At 37.2% G+C, this 21611-nt stretch overlaps 1 protein-coding gene across 2 annotated transcripts in view; it reads left to right on the forward strand.

The window, feature by feature from the left end:
* Window positions 1-13211, forward strand: part of GASK1B (golgi associated kinase 1B) — a 56087-nt gene extending 42876 nt beyond the window's left edge. For both annotated transcript variants that reach the window (XM_070261456.1, XM_005607797.4), the window contains 2 exons: window positions 7227-7453; window positions 10425-13211. In XM_070261456.1, coding sequence (XP_070117557.1) covers window positions 7227-7453; window positions 10425-10632 — 435 coding nt within the window. In that variant the 3' untranslated portion in view covers window positions 10633-13211. The remainder of the gene's footprint in view (window positions 1-7226; window positions 7454-10424) is intronic.
* The last annotated feature ends 8400 nt before the right edge of the window (window positions 13212-21611 follow it).

Here is a 21611-nt window from a genome sequence, read left to right on the forward strand (position 1 = left end):
TCCTATAAAATCTTTACAGGAAGGTGGGTGTGCCTTTGGCGAAGTCTATTTTCATGCAGCTCTGCTTGTGCAAATCATAGAACGTGAATTTTCTTTCTCTAAAAATAGATTGTCACTTGCTTAGTGACTCTCTCTAGAGTCTTTCTGTGGCAGAATGATGATGACTTTTGGTACTTACTCAGAGGTACGGTATCTGGATTCTAAACATTGCATCTATAGAAATAGATCCAAATATATTTTAGCATTAAAATATTTTTACTTATACGTAAAGCAATATTATTATGTCTTTACTTATGATTCAGAATTGTGGAAGAAACTAGAGATTCTGCATTGAGTTGGTTCCACTGATAGTTATTTTTAAATGTGGAATTTTGGAGTTTGGATGGTGTGGATCAATGACTGCTCTTTACAGGGGTGGAGGCACAAGGGAGTCTGTGCCCACTGTTAGATGTATATGTTGCAAACTATTTTTACTTTTCTTGTTGTTCATCAAGTGCTCGGCTAGTCACATTTGCATGCATACTAATTTAACAGGCACCTGTTGCCATGGCAGCACAGCACAAAAATGAAATCTATTGTTTTATGAGGTGAGAATTCCCAAGTGATGCAGGCGCAGGCTGGTGAGAACACTTTTGCTTTCCCTTTGTATAGCTCCCTAGGTGAGAGGCTAGGTCTGTGTTAACAAGCACCGTCAGGACTGTGGGATTTGTCTAAGGCTGTTCTCTATCATCTGGTCAGCCTTCACATTCATTAGACTACAGAGATCCAGTCTAGCTCTACTGATAACATGGTAACCGTACACTGCTGTGCACTGTCCAAATTCATGTAAAGGATTTTCCAGTGTGAGTTATTAGCGATAAATAAATAAGTCCAGATATTTTTGTGTTTCTCTGTACCAAGGGTGGGGCCGTTAATAGTAGCAATTCTCACTGTCTTTTTGCCTTTTTGAAATAAAATAATTGCTGAAAATGGGACCTTTTCTTCCTATGCATTTTCTAAAAATGAATAAGATGTCCAATGAGATAACTGGGATTCAGAGGAATCTTCCAGAAAACTGCTAATTATAGGAAAGAATGTCCTATTGTTATTTTTGTCACATCTGTTTGTTGTGTATTTATTAAATGCCTATTATGACCAAGGTGTTATGGCAGGCTCTTTGTGAGACATAAGAGTTCATGGTCCGTGGTTAGTGAAATTAAACCCACGTAAAGAAGCCAACCAACAGCAAATGAGAAGCACAGGCAATTCCATTGTTTGTTCCCTTCCTATTTTTTTTTCCACTCCATTCACTAGGTGCTACTTTAAAAAGACTCACGTTTTGCTATACCACCATTATTTTGCTTATTTGATTCTTCGAAGAGAAGACAGTGTTGTGGAGGAGCATTGTAAATAGCCTAATACGAAGTGAAAAGCAGCTTTCAGCAGAGTTCCTTCAATAATAAACATTTATCAAGTGCTTACTATGTGCCGGGCATTGGATAAGTTACTCCGATGAATTGTTCAGTTCCACTCATTACATGTTTTATTGCACAATTTAAACTTTCTCTCTAAAAATGCAATTTTCTTTGTAAAGGTGCAGTTTTTAAATGATAAAAACAAATAGCTTGAAAAAAGATGGTGAAAATCTTAAGATATTGACTTACCAAACCAGAAACATACATACACACACACACGCACACTCACTCACTCAGACACTTAAAGAGGTGCAGGGAAACAGAGGTAGGAAAATATAGAGTTATGTAATTTAACTAAAAGAAATGAGGAAATTGTTTGGATAAGGGAATTTCGAATCTATGTTAGAAAGAACACCTTCATTTGACTCTCTTCGTCTTCCAAGTACATTCTGCCTTGGTTCCCTTCAGTTTTTGTTCTTTGAACATTTCACCCGATGTCCCGCTTCCTTGCCTTTTGCCATACTTCCAGCTCTACATGAGAAGATGGTAGTGAACGTTGCAGACTTTCTAGCTTTCCCTTCTAGGTATAATACTCACATTCACCCTTTGCTCTGACAACCTGCCTTCACGCTCCCCTCCCATCGATGGTGCAGTCTTGGGCCGTGCTACTCAAAGCGCAGCTCCAGGGCCCATGCTAATTCATACCGCGTGAAGTACGAAAATTGCAAATAAGCATTTAAAAATTTGATAGCAATTTGGTAGAGTAATTTGTCTATTGAATCTAACAAAATATTTGACTGGTATTTTGTATTTTTAAAAATTTCATTTCTTTAGTAATAAATTATCTTATTCATTTATTTATTTTGACAAAGCAACAGATCACATGGGTTGTGGAGCCGGGGGAGAGACAAAACAAAAACACCTGGTCTTTCACTACAGACAGTTTGAGAAGCCTTGGTCTAAGATACTTTCAGTTTCTCTAAAGATATCTCTGATTTTCTACCTTCATACCTTTCCCTATTTTTTAGCTAATACTGCTTGTCTCTTAAAATCCAACCGTAGGGGTTGGCCCAGTGGCGCACTAGTTAAGTTTGCACATTCTGCATCAGCAGTCTGTGGTTCGCCTGTTCGGATCCCAGGTGCGGACATGGCACCACTTTGTAAGCCATGCTGTGGCAGGCGTCCCACAAATAAAGTAGAGGAAGATGGGCACGGATGTTAGCTCAGGGCCAGTCTTCCTCAGCAAAAAGCGGAGGATTGGCAGCAGATGTTAGCTCAGGGCTAATCTTCCTCAAGAAAAAAAAAAACAAAAAACAAAAAACCCAACTGTAATATCTTCTCCTTCTTGAGTTTTTCCCTGAACTCCTCCACTGAAGTTCTTTGTATTTCTGTTGAAACGAATGTTTATGGAACCTGGTATCATTTAACATTCTACACAAATGCACCTGCTTTTTTTATAGTACCACCTTGGAGGCTGTTCCCGAGAGATATAGTCAGGATGGATAAGAGCATGGACTTGAAGTCATAGACATCTGGTTTAGAATCCTGAGTTCTGTCATTTATGAGCCGAGGGAACTTGGGTCAGTCAACTAGCTTCTTTGTGCCTCAGATGCCTCATTTACCAAATGGAACTATTGGTAGCACCTATGTGTTCACATTGCTATGAGGATTAAATGAAATAATACGTGTAAAGTATTAAGAGTACAGTTCCTGGCACATAGTAAATAATCAATGAGTGCTATTATGTTCTTCATTATGAATATTAGCAGCACTTTTAGAATATTTTTTATTGCCTTTATTCAGGCGTTGCCTGAAATTAGTAATTCAATCACATTGTTTTGAGGAAAAAGGAGATATAAAGAAACTACAACAATTGCTTTGATAGATTCACTTTTTGAGGACACAGCTGGAATGGGTGTTGTGCAAAAGAGTGAAAAGTCATGGGATTTCTGTGAGTTTCTAATGGGCTTTGGAGAGCTGGTCAGTGCAGCAGAAGCATCCTTGTTTGGGCTTTGTGAACATAACTTGAGTCACTCCTAAGACGCTTTTTCCTACGGGCAAAACTCACACTACAAAAAGGAAAATGGAATTTTAAAAAATACTTTAGAAGAAGGCAATATATCTAAAAATATCCCCACCACCAAAAAAATTTGGCTGGAACACCTGGATTTTTCTGAGTTTAATTTTAGTTAGGTAAACATTGAAAAGATATATTTTCCTAAAAGAGGAAAGAGTAATCTTATGGAAAATGATCATTGGCAGTAATCTTCAGATTCCTATCAGTTTTGCAAAAGATTTTCCTTGTTTTGAGGAGTGAGAGATGTGAATTTGAACAAGCTGCAATAATGATGATCAACACTTATAATCATTTAACTGACAAAATTTACCCTCAAGTAATCTTCTTTGTAGGATAATTATCTAAGAACATAGACACATAGATGTGAACTACAGTGCTTAATCATGTGATAGGTAAATGAAACGACTGTTTTAATATGCACTAAACAAGCATGTTAAAACCATGTTATGGATTCATAGCTATCTAGGATATGCTTTCTTAGGCTTTGAAAAATAGGTAAACTCTCTTAAAAGTAAGCAGAAGTATATTCAATGTAACTAAATTAAATGACAAGGAGAATGGTGCTGCATATAAGCGAGTGGATTATGGTTTTGCAGTCAAATTATTTTTGGTATATTGAATGTGAATTCAAAAGGAAGACTGTAAACGAAATTCTGAGAAGAGCTAGGGAACAAGATTTAAGAGCTATTTAAGCCCTTGCTGGACAAGGGCAATAATGCAAAGACATAATTTACTGTAGTGGGAGAATAAGAAAAACAAAATCAAACCCAGATTATTTGAGGCCTTACAATCTGATTCTATATCTATAGGTGTACACACACACACTCAACACATGTTAACATACCCACCAAGAACATGAAGAGATCAGAATAAAAGGAGTAGTAAAAATTTTCTGGAAGAGAAGTTGAGCTGAACACACACAGTCGTTTTCAATAATAAGGTCTGTTAGACTTGAATGGCACAGCAGTCTGTCGGGGAAGTGGTGAAATCATCACAGACTGTTGAGTGACTCAAAATTAGATCAGACAAAACACTTTAAAAATATACTGTAGGAAACAATCTTATGTTGGGAAGGCAATAAAAAGATGACCTAAATTGATCTTTTCTATCTTCAACTTTTAATGCTGGCTTGTAGTTTAAAAATAGAGAAGTAAAATATTTACAGAGATACTGAGGGTTAGGGCCTAAACTTCGAAGTGCTTATTATTTAACCTTACTGTATATGATACTCATGGCTTTATTGTAGAAACAACAGAAATGTAGCTATACATCTTAGTCCTTTCCCCACTACTATGAAATCAACAATGAAGAAAGAGCTTAGGGTTCAGAGCTCTATTTCAGAAGTGGTTGGTAGATTTGTCCTTTAAAGTTAAGTTCTAAATGCATTTATGCAACATAACCGACCCTGATGTTGTAGTCACGTTAAATAGGATTTAGTTTGTTTCCCACATGTAATGTCGTTATAACTAGATATAAACATACAATGATGATGGAAAAATGATATAGAGATTCTTTGAGAATTATTAACTGATGTGTATTAAAAAAGGGAGATTAGATGAGAAGCAGCTTCTAGAAGAGTTATTTTTTATGTTCTCCCTGACCCCTTGATCTTAATTTAAATAACTGGCAATCAGATGCAATCTCTTTATTTTGTTTGGTTTCTCTTATATTCAAAAGCAGTCAGAGTACTACATAAAATGAATGAAATTGTTTGAGAAACGGCTCAATAAATTTTTCTAGTGTTTTCTAAGTTATGCTTTTTTTCATTTAACCTATGGCGACTTACCTTTGGGAAACTTTGCTATCCTCATGTCAAACACATGCACTTTAACTAGCAGTGGGAACTTACCGTTGCCTGGAGTCAGCCTGTGTGACCTTTTGGATAAACCATTGGTTAGACTCATGGCCCCATGGATCAGCTGCCTGGAACCGATCCTGACGGAGGCCTCCCTTATCTGTAGATTGTTTCTAGACCAGCAGTGTACCCTCTGAGCTGTCCAAATACTTGGTGGTTCACTGACCTTCCCTACCTCATGTGACTGGTTTTACATAAAATTCATAGAAAATTGGCTTATGCTAACTTCTCTTATAATCCCGGCTTCTCAAAGTTTGCTATTTGATACAAAGTCCACTTATGTGCAGAAAACAGAGAGGAAGTTCATTTGCCCAGTTCTTAAAGTGTGCTGAGGTAGTAAGGCAAAATTAAATGACCACTTCCTTTTCCTCTGGAAGTAGAGGTGGTGGGGATGTGCTGGCTATGGACCACATTTGCCTTGGTGCCTAGCTCACTGATAGGTGGTGGAGGATGTTCAAAAAACATTTGTTGAATGAATGATCATTTTCAAAGTAGGGTAAATTTTGGTGGTACTATTTCTGTATTCCTTTATTAGCAACTGGCCCCCCAGAGTGGCTAGCCTCACAGGATTTGCAAAAACACAGGAGGAGGAGAAAGGATGGGAATGTAGTGCTAAAAGAATAAAAGTGACAGTCTGTGTCTAGCCATCTTTTGAATCATGATCATATTTACAATCTTCTACCAGCCTTAAACTATTTACATGACTTATTTGGGGGGGGGGGGAATCATGGAATTTTGGAGACAAACGCAACTGTGTCTAAATCTTAACTTCGCTACTTACTAATATTCCACTCAGAGCAGATTATTTAATCTCTTTGATGCTCAGTTTTCCTTTATTAAAATGGAGAAATTACCTTTTGCCTTGGAAACTTGTTTGGAGGTAAATCACTTCATAACATGTGTATGTGTGTGTCCCAACAGTGGTAATAACAGTTTTCATTTTTTGAGTATCTTCTAGATGCCTGGGTCGGGGCTGGAGGGTATACAAACATTTTTGTTGATCTTCCCACTAGCCATGCAAGGTGAATACTTTCATGCCCATTATGCAGGTAACTAAATTGAGAGCCAGCGTTGTAAAGGAATCTACACAAGGTTGCAGAGCTAAGTGTGAAAATGGAGATTTGACCTTAAATTTGTCTAACTCCTGAGCCCAGGCTCTAATTTACCCTGATTAAAAAATTTTATTTCTTTCCTTGCCCAAAAGAAATGGAAATAACCCAGTTCTCTCATAATTAATCTCTGTTTAACTTCTTCTATAGGGAGTAGCTCAATTCCCCGTAATAAACCCCAATAGGACCAATAGTTTTGTTAATTCTGCTCACTTCTTTAGAATCTAGTTGTGGGCTCCATACAGCTAGTGTTTTTAGTTATCATTATTGGATCTCATAACTTTTCGATAGATTTGTTCTATGTTATTTCAGATTAGATATCATACTGAAATCCAGAGAGGTTAGGAGTTGCATAAACTTGTAGAACCACTGAGATAACTCAGGTTTTCGATAACTCAACCTGAGGGAGAAAACAAGATATAGCCTTCTGGATATGTAACAGCACAAGTTTTCTATCTTTTGTCATGAACAGAGTCAGAGATTCTTCTGGCCTGTATCTACACGTGATATCAGTGGGAACCTTGAATATTAAGGGTGGAGATGTCTTGCCTGGCTGATCTAACTTTGGACCTGTTAGCAGAAGGCTGGAAATGCTTAAAACCATAGCTGAGTCAGAAGGATGTGAACCTTGGACTTATTCTGACAGTTGCCTTTAATTAAATGAGCTTGGCCCTATTAGAGTCTGGCAAGTCAGCTATTTAAAAAGCGCTAGTTCTTTAGAAATCTTCTAACTTTCCCAAGTTTTGTTTTTACTCAGCATCTTGGATTTTGTTTTTGTTTTCCATTTTCAGATTTATAATCGCTTAGATTCAAATTGCTGTGGATTCAGACCTCGAAAGGAGGATGCCTGTGTACAGAATGGACTGAGGCCCAAATGTGACAACCAAGATGCTGTGGCTCTAGCACACATTATCCAGCGAAAGCATGACCCAAGGCATCTGGTCTTTATAGACAACAAGGGCTTCTTTGACAGAAGTGAAGATAACTTAAACTTCAAATTGCTAGAAGGCATCAAAGAGTAAGTTTTATGATATAGTAACATTTGCAGGACATCGTTTATATTAAATAATTAGTAACGTTTTGAGAAAACTCACACTTCATGTCTAGTCGAAAGGAATTGTGGATGTGGAAGCTGGGAATGGAGGCTCAGAAGAAGGAAACAAACCCACATGGAACAGAACAAGTGTGCAGCCAGGGTGTCACTATCACCGACCCATGCAACCTACAAAGCTCCCACTACATTCACATCCATCATGTTGCTTGGCCCTCTCTGTGAAAATCCATATGGATTGGGTTGGAAGCATGCAGGAAGAGTACTTTATTGAAATTGTCAGCATTTTGCTTCTCATATTTTCTTGCATAAAGCCACACGTTGACACTTATAAGGATACCATTCCACCTATCTCTGGAATAGGAACTAGCAGAGCAGGAATAAACAGGTGACAGAGGCTCTGTTATTAGGGCATGGGACAGGGGAACTATCAGACATGCAGATAATGACATGGTAGGATGTCCAAAGGCATAATAAACTCGAGTGACTTTTATGAATGTGGTGGAAAATGAGAGGCAACCTGCCAAGTAGAACATGGTATCAAAGGACAGTGGCTGTTTAATCCAGGTAGGAGAGTTTTTTGAGCATTTGGAAATCCTTCCCGTACACATAGATTATGGAAAAAAATATCTTGAGCTTACATCTCTTTGGAAATAAAGGAAACAAAAACACTTAATAGTGGCAGGAATCCCACTATAGGCTAGATGTCAGGCTCCACCTCATAGCTACTCTTCATATTATTCTCACCTTGGTCAGAAATCAGAGGGACTATGAAGTTGGGCTATGTCTGAGACTTGATAATAGAGGAGTGCATTCATAAAAGAGTTAGCCAGCTGTGTGAAGCTAACTGACTTCTGGGCAGCATATGAGCAAGTCTAAAATTGAGGGTGGAACTCAGGTCTTCCAAAGCCAAGGCCAATAATTTTCCTGCAATAACTTGTGGTGTTCATGCTGGTACTACTACTCTTGTTAATAATACTCTGAAGCAAATTTCAGTGGTTCTTTCCAGCACTATGAATTAGGTAATGAGGATTTTATGCACTTTCAACACTAGAGGCCATATTCTTTCTATGCGAGTTTCATGAACCCCAATTTCATGAGTTTTTGCCGTGTCTTGCCCTGTTAAGACCCACTCCTCATGTCTCTTTGTGGATTCAAGATGAGATCTACAGCACATCCTCTCTTTTATGTGTCTAAATTAAGGAAATTTTATGGGTAGGAAAATTTACATACCTAAGGCATGCCTTACTGAGCTGATATTACAGGGTCTTCTTGAATTCCTAAATTTCCTCTTAGAACTACGAGTGTCTAGAGAATACAGTCCATTCATTCCATACATTCAGATAAATATGAATCCTGTTTTATTTATGCTTTCAAAGATTTCACTTTAAGTGCATTTTGAGGAGTAATGAGTTTAAAGTGAAATCTTTGAATACGTAATTCACACATTGAAAAGCAAAAATGAAGACTTTACTACTGAGCCAGATTTATGCATAGAATATTCCTGTTAATCAATGTAATGCAAAGACAGGTAATTTTTTGATTTTCCTTTGTGAAAAAGATTTGTCACTAAAGAGATCATCTCAGTTTCATCTCATACATCCTGCCACAGCTAAATTAGTTGAAGGGCCATAGAATTTATGTCATAAATTATTAATACCTCATAGAGCAAAAATGCCTGCTTAATTAATACTGTGGCTACTAAATTAAATAGTACATGTCTTCAGGGAGCTCAGAGCATCTTAGCATTATTGAATTCCACACTTACTCAGACTCATTAAGCACATCCAGCTCTGTGGCCTTTGGTCTTTCCCCAGCATCAGAAGTGCTGGTGCACCTGGATCCCTGGTATTCATGCCCCCTGAGGGCCATCCCCAGCTCGCACCATTGAAATTTCAAAAAGGTGCTTAGAAGGCCTGAAACTTCTGGCAAACTGTACTCTTCAAACAAGTCTACGTTCTTATTTTAGTTTTTAAGGGACAAATTAGTTTACTTGAAAATGGCTATTAAATACTTGTATTTTTACTATGCTTTCATCAGCATGTTAATGAAAGCTGAGAGAGGCCAAATTGGAGATTCAGCAAAACATTACTTATCATTTTGAACCAGAAATTTTACCAAGTCCTTCAGATAATATGTGCGCAAGACCCCGAGCTTTATACTTTCTAAATGAAGGGCAGAAAGCACAATACACCCTCTGAAGGCCATTCAGCAAGGATACTTCTAAACTAGCTTCAGGCTTTCTGGGGGGATGTTTCATTGTGGAATGCCCTGGCTCGAAAACTTGAGATTTGCTGAATTTATTTGAAAACAATTTAGTATTCCAGGTTAATAAAATGCCCCCAGATCCTCAGAATTCCTGAAGTATAACCGGAATCAAAGGCAATTCTTTATTTAATTGGGCATTTTGCAATGATTCCTTTCTCTTTTTACTATATATATTTTGGATTATTTTACATTAAATTCACTCATGCAACTTCTACTCAGGAAGAGTACTTTATTGAAATTGTCAGCATTTCGCTTCTCATATTTTCTTGCATAAAACCACACGTTGACACTTATAAGGATACCATTCTACCTGACAGATTAAAGTGGTTTCTATGGGTGAAATGGAGCTGAAGATTGAGGAAAGTATTTTTGCCAGACTGGCAGAATCCTTTTTATTTCTATGCCTCTCTTTGCCTACATATAATGACCTTAAGTGAGATGTTAGTATGTCAAGCTCTCAATGACATAGAAAATTCAGCTCCCTTGAAACGTATTCTTCTACTATATTATTATGGAGAACTGTCAGCTTGACAATGACAAAAATGTTTTGATTCTCAAGGTACTATTTGATAGTGTGATTTATGCCAGATTAATGAAGGGCAGAATAATTGGGTACGGCATAATGTTTCCAAGCAAATACGAAGAATAAAATATCATCTTATCTTTTCAGGTTTCCCGAATCTGCAGTTTCTGTTTTGAAGAGCCAGCACTTACGGCAGAAACTCCTTCAGTCTCTGTTTCTTGATAAAGTTTATTGGGAAAGTCAAGGGGGTAGACAAGGAATTGAAAAACTTATCGATGTAATAGAACAGAGAGCCAAAATCCTTCTTACCTACATCAATGCACACGGGGCCAAAGTGCTGCCTATGAATGAATAACAAAAGAATCTTCTGGCTAGGGTACTAGATATATTTATGCATTTTCGTTTTTGTTTTTAAATCAAGTATGCAAACCTCAAGCCATTCTAGGAATGAGGCAATGTAGATGAAATATATAAAATAAATGAATTTAACCAAGTATAGATGATAGGCCTGAGCACTATAAGCAGACTTTAAAAGCTTTTCAAAAACACACTCCTCCAAAAACATTTGCTTATATTTGTCTCTAACATCGTGTCACATGTCATGTGAGTCTTAACATCTGATTACAGAATGATTGCAATGAACATGCCAGCTAGCTTTGTTAAAATATTTGTCATGTCGTTTAATAGAACAGGGTAAACCAGAGGTAATGATTCCCTTAATAAACCATATTTTATGCCACATTGACTGGTCTGACCAAATACTAATGGGAATGGTTTTTGACGTTCTTCTGTTTCTGATTGTTAAAACAGAGCAGTCCCACACTACCCAGAGACAACTCTACATTGGAAAGCTGAGGCTCACGATCTGCAAAAACATCAGAGCGTACACTAATTCTAAACAGAGATGGTGGGTTATTTGCAAACACATCAGTATATATTCTATTGTATCTATAAATGCAGCCATCTCTGTGATTCTGAGCAGCGAGAATCACCTTTTCCATTCCTTTTTAGAAATTTATTTTGTTGTCAGTATAGAAACCATCCAAATTTGACAATTTATACATTAGGTAGTTTTGCTCTCTCAATTTTGGCCCAATTTATGTCTAGTAGCTTAGAAATGAAGCAATTTTAAGGTATAAAGTTACCTATTTGAAACTGTACTTATAGAGTTATCTTTTTTTCAATAGATTTTTAAAAACAATTTTGTCATTTTTATGAAGGATGTATTATAACTTCTATACATTTTATTGATAATAGTAAAGTTCTTGAAATTTGTTTTGTGTAATTATATTTAAACCAATTTAATTGATATTGGCCAGATATTGACAATAGGACCAGATATTGAATGTGTTTAAATATATTTTTTGGCTTATTCCAATATGAGAAATATGAACAAAATAAATTAAAACCTGACTGTTGAGTTCTCCTCAATGAAAGTGCATGACTAGAACTAAAACAGCAAATTTGGGCAATATTAAGCCTCAAATAATTATCCCCAAACTCCCTCTACCAACTTTTTAATTAGGTGGAAGGATGAGGGCACATAGTATTCACGTGCTGTGTCTTCATGTCCTTGGAAGATACCCACGTCATCATGGATGATAGATGTTCTTATAGAAGTTTCAAATCTCAAACAACTCATTACCCTTCCACACCCACACATCCCACCCCTTATTTAAAAGCTGATATACTAACTCCTTTCCCGGAATGTTTAAAAATACAATTTAAAAATGTTCATAATACATACATCCTCTGTTTTCTCAGTTCTGTGTGTTATTGCTAAAGAGCACCCCATTTTCTGTGTTCTGATCAAGGCTAACTCAGTACCACTGTAACTTCGAACTATTAAGGACATTACAATAAGGGTGAAGTTTTTTAAAAAGAACGTATCTATAGATTCTAATTTATTAAAGTACATAGGGACAAAATGTCAAAATAACATGTTAAGTACAAGAGAAGATAGACCAAGGTGAAAGGGATTATTTGATTATCTAACTGTAACTTTTCTAGGCTCAAATTCAAGTACTACTTTTCAGCACCCTTATTTGCTGGGCTGACCCTTGGAGCGTTGGTCTTCAGACTGTTCTCCTCTCTGTTTGCCGCTCTGTGCCCTGAGTGCCTCCCTCTGGTCCCACACTTTCAGAATACTCTCTGGCTCTCCTTAGTCTCCAGGTTTACCTGCTATGTTTGGGCTTTTTAAGATCCCTTTTTCTCTCATTAATCAACGTATTAATGGAAAATTGGCCTGACAAAAGTTTTGAGACGCAGCTTCTACTTTGAGCCACTGACTTGAAGTGATTCTGTCAAGTTGCCTTATACCTTGTCTTATCAAGGTGGCATATTTGCATTATAATGTGCTTTTTATGGACTATACCATCTTTATCCAAATTTGTGATAGTGGTGGTGGGAATTCCAGGCTCCTTAGAAGCGAGGTTTAATTTTGTGTCTCAAGCTACACTGCTGTTGGCAGTTTGGTCCTCCCATATGTGGGTCTGACTTTGTTTGTTTGCCTCCAGTTATTCCAAAATGCTTAATATTAAATAAAAGTTCCAGGAACACATGTTTATTTTAGTCACCTTTGCTTTTTAAGAATGTATTTTGTTTTATAACCAGTAAATAATTCATGCTGTATTGTTTTTGAATAATGGGTAGCTGAAGGCCAGGCATTTAATTCTAATAATAAGTATTGCTCCTCTTTTCTGTTACTGAAACAATGAGAATACTCTATGCCTCTCAAATGTACTCAGATTATGCTGTGGTTTGGTTCACATAAGCGCATTATGTGGCTTATTTATAACTTGATAAATTTAAAATAGAGCAATTTACCTTGGCAGACATACAAAAGCTTACTCTTGTGTGATTTATTTTCTTTAAGCTGATGATATGAAAATAAACACATATCTTAAAACTATAATAAAAATATTAGAAATGAAAGATGCGTGCGTTTTCTTTTGTAGATGGGTTACTTTTCAGAAGTTAAGTATGGAGGAATGTTTGCTACCTTTATCCATGATAAAAGAAACAGTTGAATAGTCAAGAATTTTATTGGATTGTGTTTGTGTATGCATATATTTGATATCATTATTAGTGATAATATGCCTCCTCTTGGTGCACATATCGCATTGTTTTAGGCGGTATGCAAACTAGTTAACAGATACCATAAACTATAAGAGAATATTTAATTTTTGGCTTTCTTTTCTTTGGGGTGAGTCTTACAATTATGTTTAAAGTTTTCTTTATAGCATTCATATTTGTTAAGTTTATTAGGCACTCATGGAATTTGTCAAAATATAAAATATTAGACATTCTCAACATATGTGTAATCTCTGAACGTGTGTAGTAGCTTGTTTATTCCATTGCACCTTTAAATATACATTACATTGTATCTAATGAATAAAATAACCTAGATGTAGATTCATCTACACACTATCTTATGAAATCCTAATGTTTATCTCAGCACAAAACAAAGTAAGGCACATTTAGGGTACTAGTCTGAAAATATGATATAGAAATGGTACATGGGTCAAATAAAGACCTTCCTTCACAAACTAAATGGTATCATCAAGAATCAAGAACTTTTATTCATGAAACATAATTCAACTTATCAAAAGAATTATCTGACACTTGGAAATAGCCAGAGAGATTTGTGAGTCTCCTTTCAGTGCAATGCTGGGCTTGACTGCGTATTGACTGGGATCTTGAACAATGTTGTAGGGCAGAGGTTAACCTGTTGCTTTTTATCCCATAGAGATGCAAATAATGTCTGTCTGGTGGAAAAGACAACCCTAATGGTTTCATAGTTTATTACCCTGTTGGACATTAACCAGTTTTATATCTAGTCCAGCAATCTTATCCTAACATTGCCTATAAATATTTAGCTTTTGAAATACTCTTTGAATGCCTTCTCCATCTTACCGGTTCACCTTGTTTATTAGTTATTTGAATAAAATCTTTGACGTATGTTCATTTTACGTTTACATAGAAGTCACAGTTTTACCTTTTTGAAACTTTTGCTTTAATAAACTTTTGACTGCAGTGTCATATGATTTTATTTGTTCAAGAGGCATGATTTTAAATTTTTGAAAATTTTGCTTTAACAAACTGTCAAAACATAGTTACATGATTTAAGAACTGAATGGTACAATGTGATCAGCATCTTGTCCAACATCCTTAACTTCTGGATGGAGAAACTGAGGCTTAATGAGGTGAAGTTACTTGTCTAAATTTACAGAAATGGCTGATCTAGAATCTTCAGTGTTGGAACTGATTTTGAAAGTTAGAAAGCCAAAACTTTCTCAGAGATTTCATTGTCTATAGCAGTAAAATAGGAAACACTAGCTTAATAAACCCTGAAGGTCTTACATGGGCATATTCATGTGTACTAATAATTTTAGGGCACATTTTTGGTGAAGTGGCAGTGAGTGAAATAAGCAGGGAATTTTCTCATACTGTGAAACTTTTGATAATCACATTGCACAGTTGATCGAGACTCTACAATGTGTCATGCTATGTGCTAGGCAGTGTGGATGTACAAATTAATAAGTAACTTTTAGTCAGTTAATCATCACTTGAGACCTGTAATTAGACTTTAAGTTATGGCATTGGTAGAAAAAAGTTGAGGAAATCAATTCTTTGAGGAGTGTCCAGAAACGAACTCTTAAACTTCTAAAGAGGGAGGATTTTGTACTCACAGTGAGTTTCACTCTATCTTTAATCTATTGTTGACATTACTGCTTAAAGTGACAATTTGAAGTCATTTTTGTGGCTGGACAAAGAGACCTATTCATCTTAATATGTCCTGAGGACAACACTGTGTTCCAATATGGTGGTACAATAGTCAATGATCATAATGAAAACCCTGATTAATCAAAAACACTCTCACATAAGTAAGTTCTGGATCATTTTGAGAAGCTGATTAAAAGTACAGCCTGTCTACATAATTCTGCAAATAATTTCAAAGAGCTTTTGGATTCTGGGACAACCATTTATGGAACTCCTCCCTCTCAGGTCTATGATCTCTCACGGTTAAGAACCCTTGCTGTACAGTGTATTTAAGAAGGTGGGAAGTAATATTATACACTTTAGAAAGATCTACACCTAATACGTTTTAAAAGTTTTGTTTTTATACAAAGGTGAAAACTTAGGTTCTGGAAAAAAATTATTTAAATAATTTTTAAAAATGATTTAAGCTTAATTTAAAATTACTTAAACTTTATTTGAAGTATTTAATGAGATACCAAAAAAAATTGAGGGACCATTGTCTTTAGTAATACTTTACTATTTCCAGCTCATGCCGTCAGTCCCAAATTCACTATCATTCACTTAATCAACTAGAGAATGAAATCCTTTGAGTTTACTTTTACTAAATCCTTTAATTTTTTTAAAGATTGTCAGTTACCTGATTTTTTTGGCTCATCTATACAAAAGATCCCAGATAGTCACTTATTTTATAGCATATGAGGGTAGTTAAGTTAATGTATACAATTAAATGGAGTTATTTGATTTATTGCCAATGGTTTTCTGGGCATGAGCATAATGCTTGCTTTAATAAACAATTTTCTAAACAAATGAATTAACTTTTCCCGTCAGAAGAATTCAGAGTATCTACATGCATTCACCTTTTACCCCTCTTCTCATTCGGGCATTGCTGACTTAAGTCGAAATATGGCATCTTCCCTAATTTTTAAAGCTCTGTAGTCCCCTGAGATAAGGCTTTGCTGTCAGAAAGATCTGACTCAGAGGAGTTGCTGGCAGACCCTGTTTTGCAACCTACAAATGCATGTGGTAAGTGAATGGAGTCACAGAAATCCTTTCTTACAGCATCATTGCATAGAGTTAAATTAGTTCAACTTTTTTTTTTTTTAATCTTAGAAAGCTCTCTTTTCCCCTCATGATTCCAAAGTACATTTAGTTTGTTGATAAAAATATGCACAATTATGTGTACATTAGGAAATCTCTATGCATCATTTTTCTAAAAAAGTAGTCTATTTCTTAGCAGGACTTGTCAAGATTTCTAAAGCTTTGCAGACAAAGAGCTAAAAAATAAAGAAAACCTCGCTTGTCAGTGGCTTTAATCACATGCTCCAGAATAGCTAGCTGTGCTATATTTCAAAAGACAAACTGGGCTGCAGAGAGTGGGACCAGCCACTAAATGAGACTGAAACAGCTGTGATTTTGCAAGATGTGCCAACATTTTCTTTAGCTCCGGGACACCAGACATTATTTGGCTCATAAAGTACCCTATGTTATTGGCTCAACTTCTGTTTAGGAGAACAAGAGATCTTGTTCTGTATCCTCATTTCAGGCCCTCAGGAGCATTGAAAATTAAGGCCAACATTTTTTTTTTAAATCTCATAGTCCTTTTTTTTTTTTTTCCCAAATAAACTATGATTCAGATATGCTTTGTAACTTTGTGAGACTACATTATGATTAAGCTTGCAAGACTCAGCTCTTTCTTAAGAGAATGATTAAATAAGTTACAGCATCTTTTAGGAGAGAGTCAATCTTCCCCTCTTTTAATCAGGTAACAAGTGATTGTTAAAATATAGAACTTGCCCAAGTGTTTTGGTGACTATTGTGGCAATGCTATTTTCTGCTAGTATGTGCATTTCCTTTGTCTTACTCTTCTTGTTGGTGGCAAGTAGAGATAATATGTTGTGTTTAAAGAGGAGTCACATGGCAGCATCCAAAGTAGCAAATTTCTAATTAAAGACACAAATTCCTAATTAAATTTTGACTTTAGCCCAGGCTACCTACTAGATGCCAGTAGTAACACCGTTTCAAGTTGTGACAACTGAAAACGTCTCTTGATATTGTATAATATTTCCTGGGAGGCAAAATCATTCTCTGGTTGAGAACCACCACTTTAGTCCATTGATAGAAAGTCCTCCATAAAGAGCAAAGCTGTCCATTTTTTTGTCCTCTCACATTCAGTTTATGAAGATTTTCTCTGTCAAATTCCTTGTACTGGGACATACTGCCACCTTGTACGACATCTATCAGAGCTCTAAGCAGTCTCATGGTTTGGGGAAAGGGATCGTTGAAATAAGCCACGGGAGTCAGGAGGAAGAAACATCTTGGGCTCTGAAATAAAATTTTTAAGTGAAGGATAAGTCTAGCAGCAGGTGACAAATGAAATATCAGGGCAAAAATTTTGGAATGGGTGGTGGTTGTAGGTAAAATTGCTTTGAAAATCTGTGCTTTACCTTTCTCCCTCCCAGGGCCCAGTAGCTGTATTCTTTGAGATAATGCCTGGGATATAAAGAAGCCATACTCTCATCAGGGCCCCAACATCCCTGTGGGTACCTCCTCTGACAGAGGGTCAAAAGAAGTAAAGGGTGTTTCCTCACAAGCAGGAGGGGAAGAAGAGTAGCAAAGTGCACTAGAGTGGAATTGTTTGGCCATGATACAGTTGGCAGAAAATGGGCAGTGCAGAATCACAGTGGGAAATAGAAAAAAAGATGCAATATCAATAGGGTAGGCTAGGTATCGCTGCAGTAACGAAACGTCATCAAATCTCGGTGGCCCCGTGGCTGAGTGGTTAAGTTCTCGAGCTCTGCTTCAGGGGCCCAGGGTTTCGCCAGTTCGGATCCTGGGTGCAGACATGGCACCGCTCATCGGGCCATGCTGAGGGGGCATCCCGCATGCCACAACTAGAAGGACCCACAACTAGAAATGCACAGCTATGTACCAGGGGGCTTTGGGGAGAAAAACGAGAAATAAAATCTTAAAAAAAAAAATTTCAGTGGCTTAAAACAACAAATGTAGATTTCTCACAGTGTACGTCCATCACAGCTTGGCAGAAAGGCTTTGCTTTTTCATAAACACCTGGAGACCCAAGCTAATGGGTCAGCCTGGACATTTCCATTTCTGTGCCTGAGTGAAAAAAAGTTCTGAAGGGCTTGCACTTCCAGTCACAACTCACTGGACAAAAGCAGTCTGAAGAGTGGGGAAATTCGAACTATCCGGTGAATTGGTAATTAGGGGAGATGGTGTAAGCTACAGGTGAGGGCTCTGATGATATCTGAGGCAAATATAACCTAACTTTATTATTGTCTATTCAATAATCTTCTTCTTCTGGGGACAGCCGCCTCCCCTACCCCATTTCACTTCACCTCTGCCTAGGCTTCCAGGCCATAGCTGTTAGGTTTAATGATGAACATATGACTTAAGCTGGGAAAATCACATTCTCTTTACTCAGCTCGTTCTCCCGTTACAATTGATTGGTTCAAAACTGAACACCTGCATAGCAGTTAAGCTTGTGTCTTCTGCTGTGACCTGGGGTTTGCTAGTTCAGATCCCAGGCACAGACCTACACACTGCTATCAAGCTATGCTGTGGCAGGTGTCCCACATATAAAGTAGAGGAAGATGGGGCACAGATGTTAGTTCAGGGCCACTCTTCAACGGCAAAAAGTGGAGGATTGATGGTGGATGTTAGCTCAGGGCTAATCTTCATGAAAAAAAAAAAATTTGAACACCTAACCTGCGTAGGTCAACCAGAAAACTTGCCTAAGAATTTTAGAGCTGAAAGAGAGAAAAAGAAAGCAGGACCCAGGACTAAGTAATAAAGGGTAATATTCTAGAGATCTTCGACTTTCCTCTGTGTGAGCTAGAGAAAGTTAATTGCAGAGAAAGAGGAAAGATGATCCAACTCCACAGGGGAGCTAACAGGCGAGATGGAGAAGTCTGGTGCCTGTTGATTCCTTTGCAGGAATTGCTCTGGAGATCCCTTCCAATTCTTAGTTTGCTTGAAATGGCTCAGTATCCGTTTTTAATCTACCTTCTGCTTCAACTTAATCTAGGTTGATTTTTTTTTGATACTTGCAACAAACAGAAAATCTATAATTGGTTTCTAAGGCAATTAGGTCTTTTTCTAATTTCCCAATTTTAGAACATATATCATTTGTTTCTGTGACAGATAAAGATGTTCATGATCTTAAATTTTTCCCCCCACTTTTTTCCTAAACCAAATGACTTCTAAAATATTTATCATCATGCTTACATTGTTAATCTTCTTAATATTTACCTTCTGGCTTCCACTTTGTCACAGGTGTGTTAGTTCTATATTTGAATGCATTTCCTGCCCACCTTCAATTGCAGCTTCCTCATTCCTGAGGTTTTGTTTGTTTTTCCTCATTCATCTCTTTGCTGACTGGCTTCAGTGTCAAATATTTCTTACAGGCTTACTCATGAGTTCCATATTCACTGAGTCTTGATGATTTGTAAATAGCATTCTATTTTATGTATATAAATAACAGCCTGGTGTTATAAAATTTGGATTCCATACTTTCTTTTCAAAACAAAATAACCTTGGAAATTTGTAAACATTGTAATGCTGTCATTTGGCATTGAACATTGCAGATAAGATTTTCAGAGGCCAGCCTGCATTTTTTTCCCCTAATGTGTAGGTGATTTGCTTTTCTAGGATTGATGCAAATTGAATTCTTTCTTTATTCTTTAATAAATTCTCGGGATGTGTCTTAAAGTTGGTCATTCTGCACCAGATTTTCCTGGAACACAACATGGAATTGACGTATTTATATTTTTCCTTCATTTCAGGAAGATTTTACAATATATGCTTAATTTTTTTTTCTGTTTGTTCTGTTTTCAGGCACAGAGATATTTATTATGTGTGTGTGGAATCCACCTCTGAATCAATTGTGTTTTCCCTACTTGCTTACTTTTCTGTATTTTTTTATTCAAAAAATGTACCATTTTCTCAAGTGTTTTTATATTTCTGACTTTATTTCAGCAGCATCTATTCCACTTACTGCTTCTAGTCTTAATTTCTCTAATGATTTTATTTTCTTCAAATTTCTTTTTCGAAAGCTCAGATTTCATTTTTTGCTGCTTTATTAACTTTTTACGGATGTTTCATTTTGCATTCTTTTTATTTGAACTTGTTTTTCAAAGGGTTTTAAAAAATATTTCCTTGAGACTATAGGGAATAGTTTCTGAAACTATTCGAATTAAAATAAAATTAAAAATTAATTTCTTCAATCACATCAGCAACATCTCAAATGCTCAGTAGCCACGTGATACTGTATTATCATATCAGATAGGACAGACATAGAACATTCTCATCATTGTAGAAAAATCTATTGGGGGGCCGGCCCCGTGGCCGAGTGGTTGGGTTCATGCTCTCTGCTTTGGCAGCCTGGGGCTTCACCGGTTTGGATCCTGGGCGCAGACATGGCACCACTCCTCGGGCCACGTTGACGTGGCATCCAGCATGCCACAACTAGAAGGACCCACAACTAAGATACACAAGTATGTACTGGGGGGATTTGAAGAGAAAAAGCAATTTAAAAAAAAGAAGATTGTCGACTGTTGTTAGCTCAGGTGACAATCTTTAAAAAAAAAAGTCTATGGGCCAGTGTTGCTGTAGAGCAGAGGCCCCTGTGTATTTTTGTGTGTGGTGGAGTTTGTATTTTCTGTCCTCAGCAGAGCTTGCTGCTTCCCCCCTTTTCCTCTTATTTGCCAGGCAGCATATGTGGGTTAGGGTTTTGGTCTCCATCTTAGTTAGCTTAGGCTGCCATAACAAAATACCGTAGACTAAGTGGCTTTAGCAACAGAAATTTATTTTTCACAGTACTGGAGACTGGAAGTTCAAGGTCAAGATCCCAGGAGGGCCAGTGTCTGGGGAGGGCTCTCTCCTTAGGTTGCAGATGGCCACCATCTTACTGTGTCTTCACACGGCCTTTCTTTGGTGTATGCAGGTGGAGAGAGAGGAAGCAACCTCTCAGGTGTCTCATTTTATAAGGTCACTAATCCCACCATGAAGGCTCCACCCTCGTGACCTCATCTGACCCCTCTGAAGACCCCCATCTGTAAATACTGTCAAACTGAAGTTAAGGCCTCAACATATGAATTTTGATGTGACACAAGTGAGATCACAGCACCAGTCCTCCAAAATTCATGTCCTTCTCACACACAAAATACATTAATTCCATGCAAATAGCCCAAAAGGTCTTAACTTGTTCCAATGTCAACTCTAAAGTCTAGAGCCCAAAGTCTCATCTAAATATCATCTAAATCACAGGTGGGAGAGACTTGAGGTACAGTTCGTCCTGAAGCAAAATTCCTCTCCAGCTGTGAACCTGTGAAACCAGACAAGTTATGAGCTTCCAAAACACAATGGTGGGGCAGGCATAGGATAAACATTCCCATTCCAAAAGGGAGAAATAGGAAAAAAGGAAGGGGTGACAGGTCCCAAGTAAGTTCAAAACACAGGAAGGAAAATTTCTCTGGCTCTTAAGCCTCGAGAAAAATCCTCTTTGGCTTGATGTCCCACCTCCTGGACTCATTGGGGTAGCAGCATAACTCCCCCAGC

Source organism: Equus caballus, chromosome 2 (assembly GCF_041296265.1).
Source record: "Equus caballus isolate H_3958 breed thoroughbred chromosome 2, TB-T2T, whole genome shotgun sequence".
Lineage (NCBI taxonomy): Eukaryota > Metazoa > Chordata > Mammalia > Perissodactyla > Equidae > Equus > Equus caballus.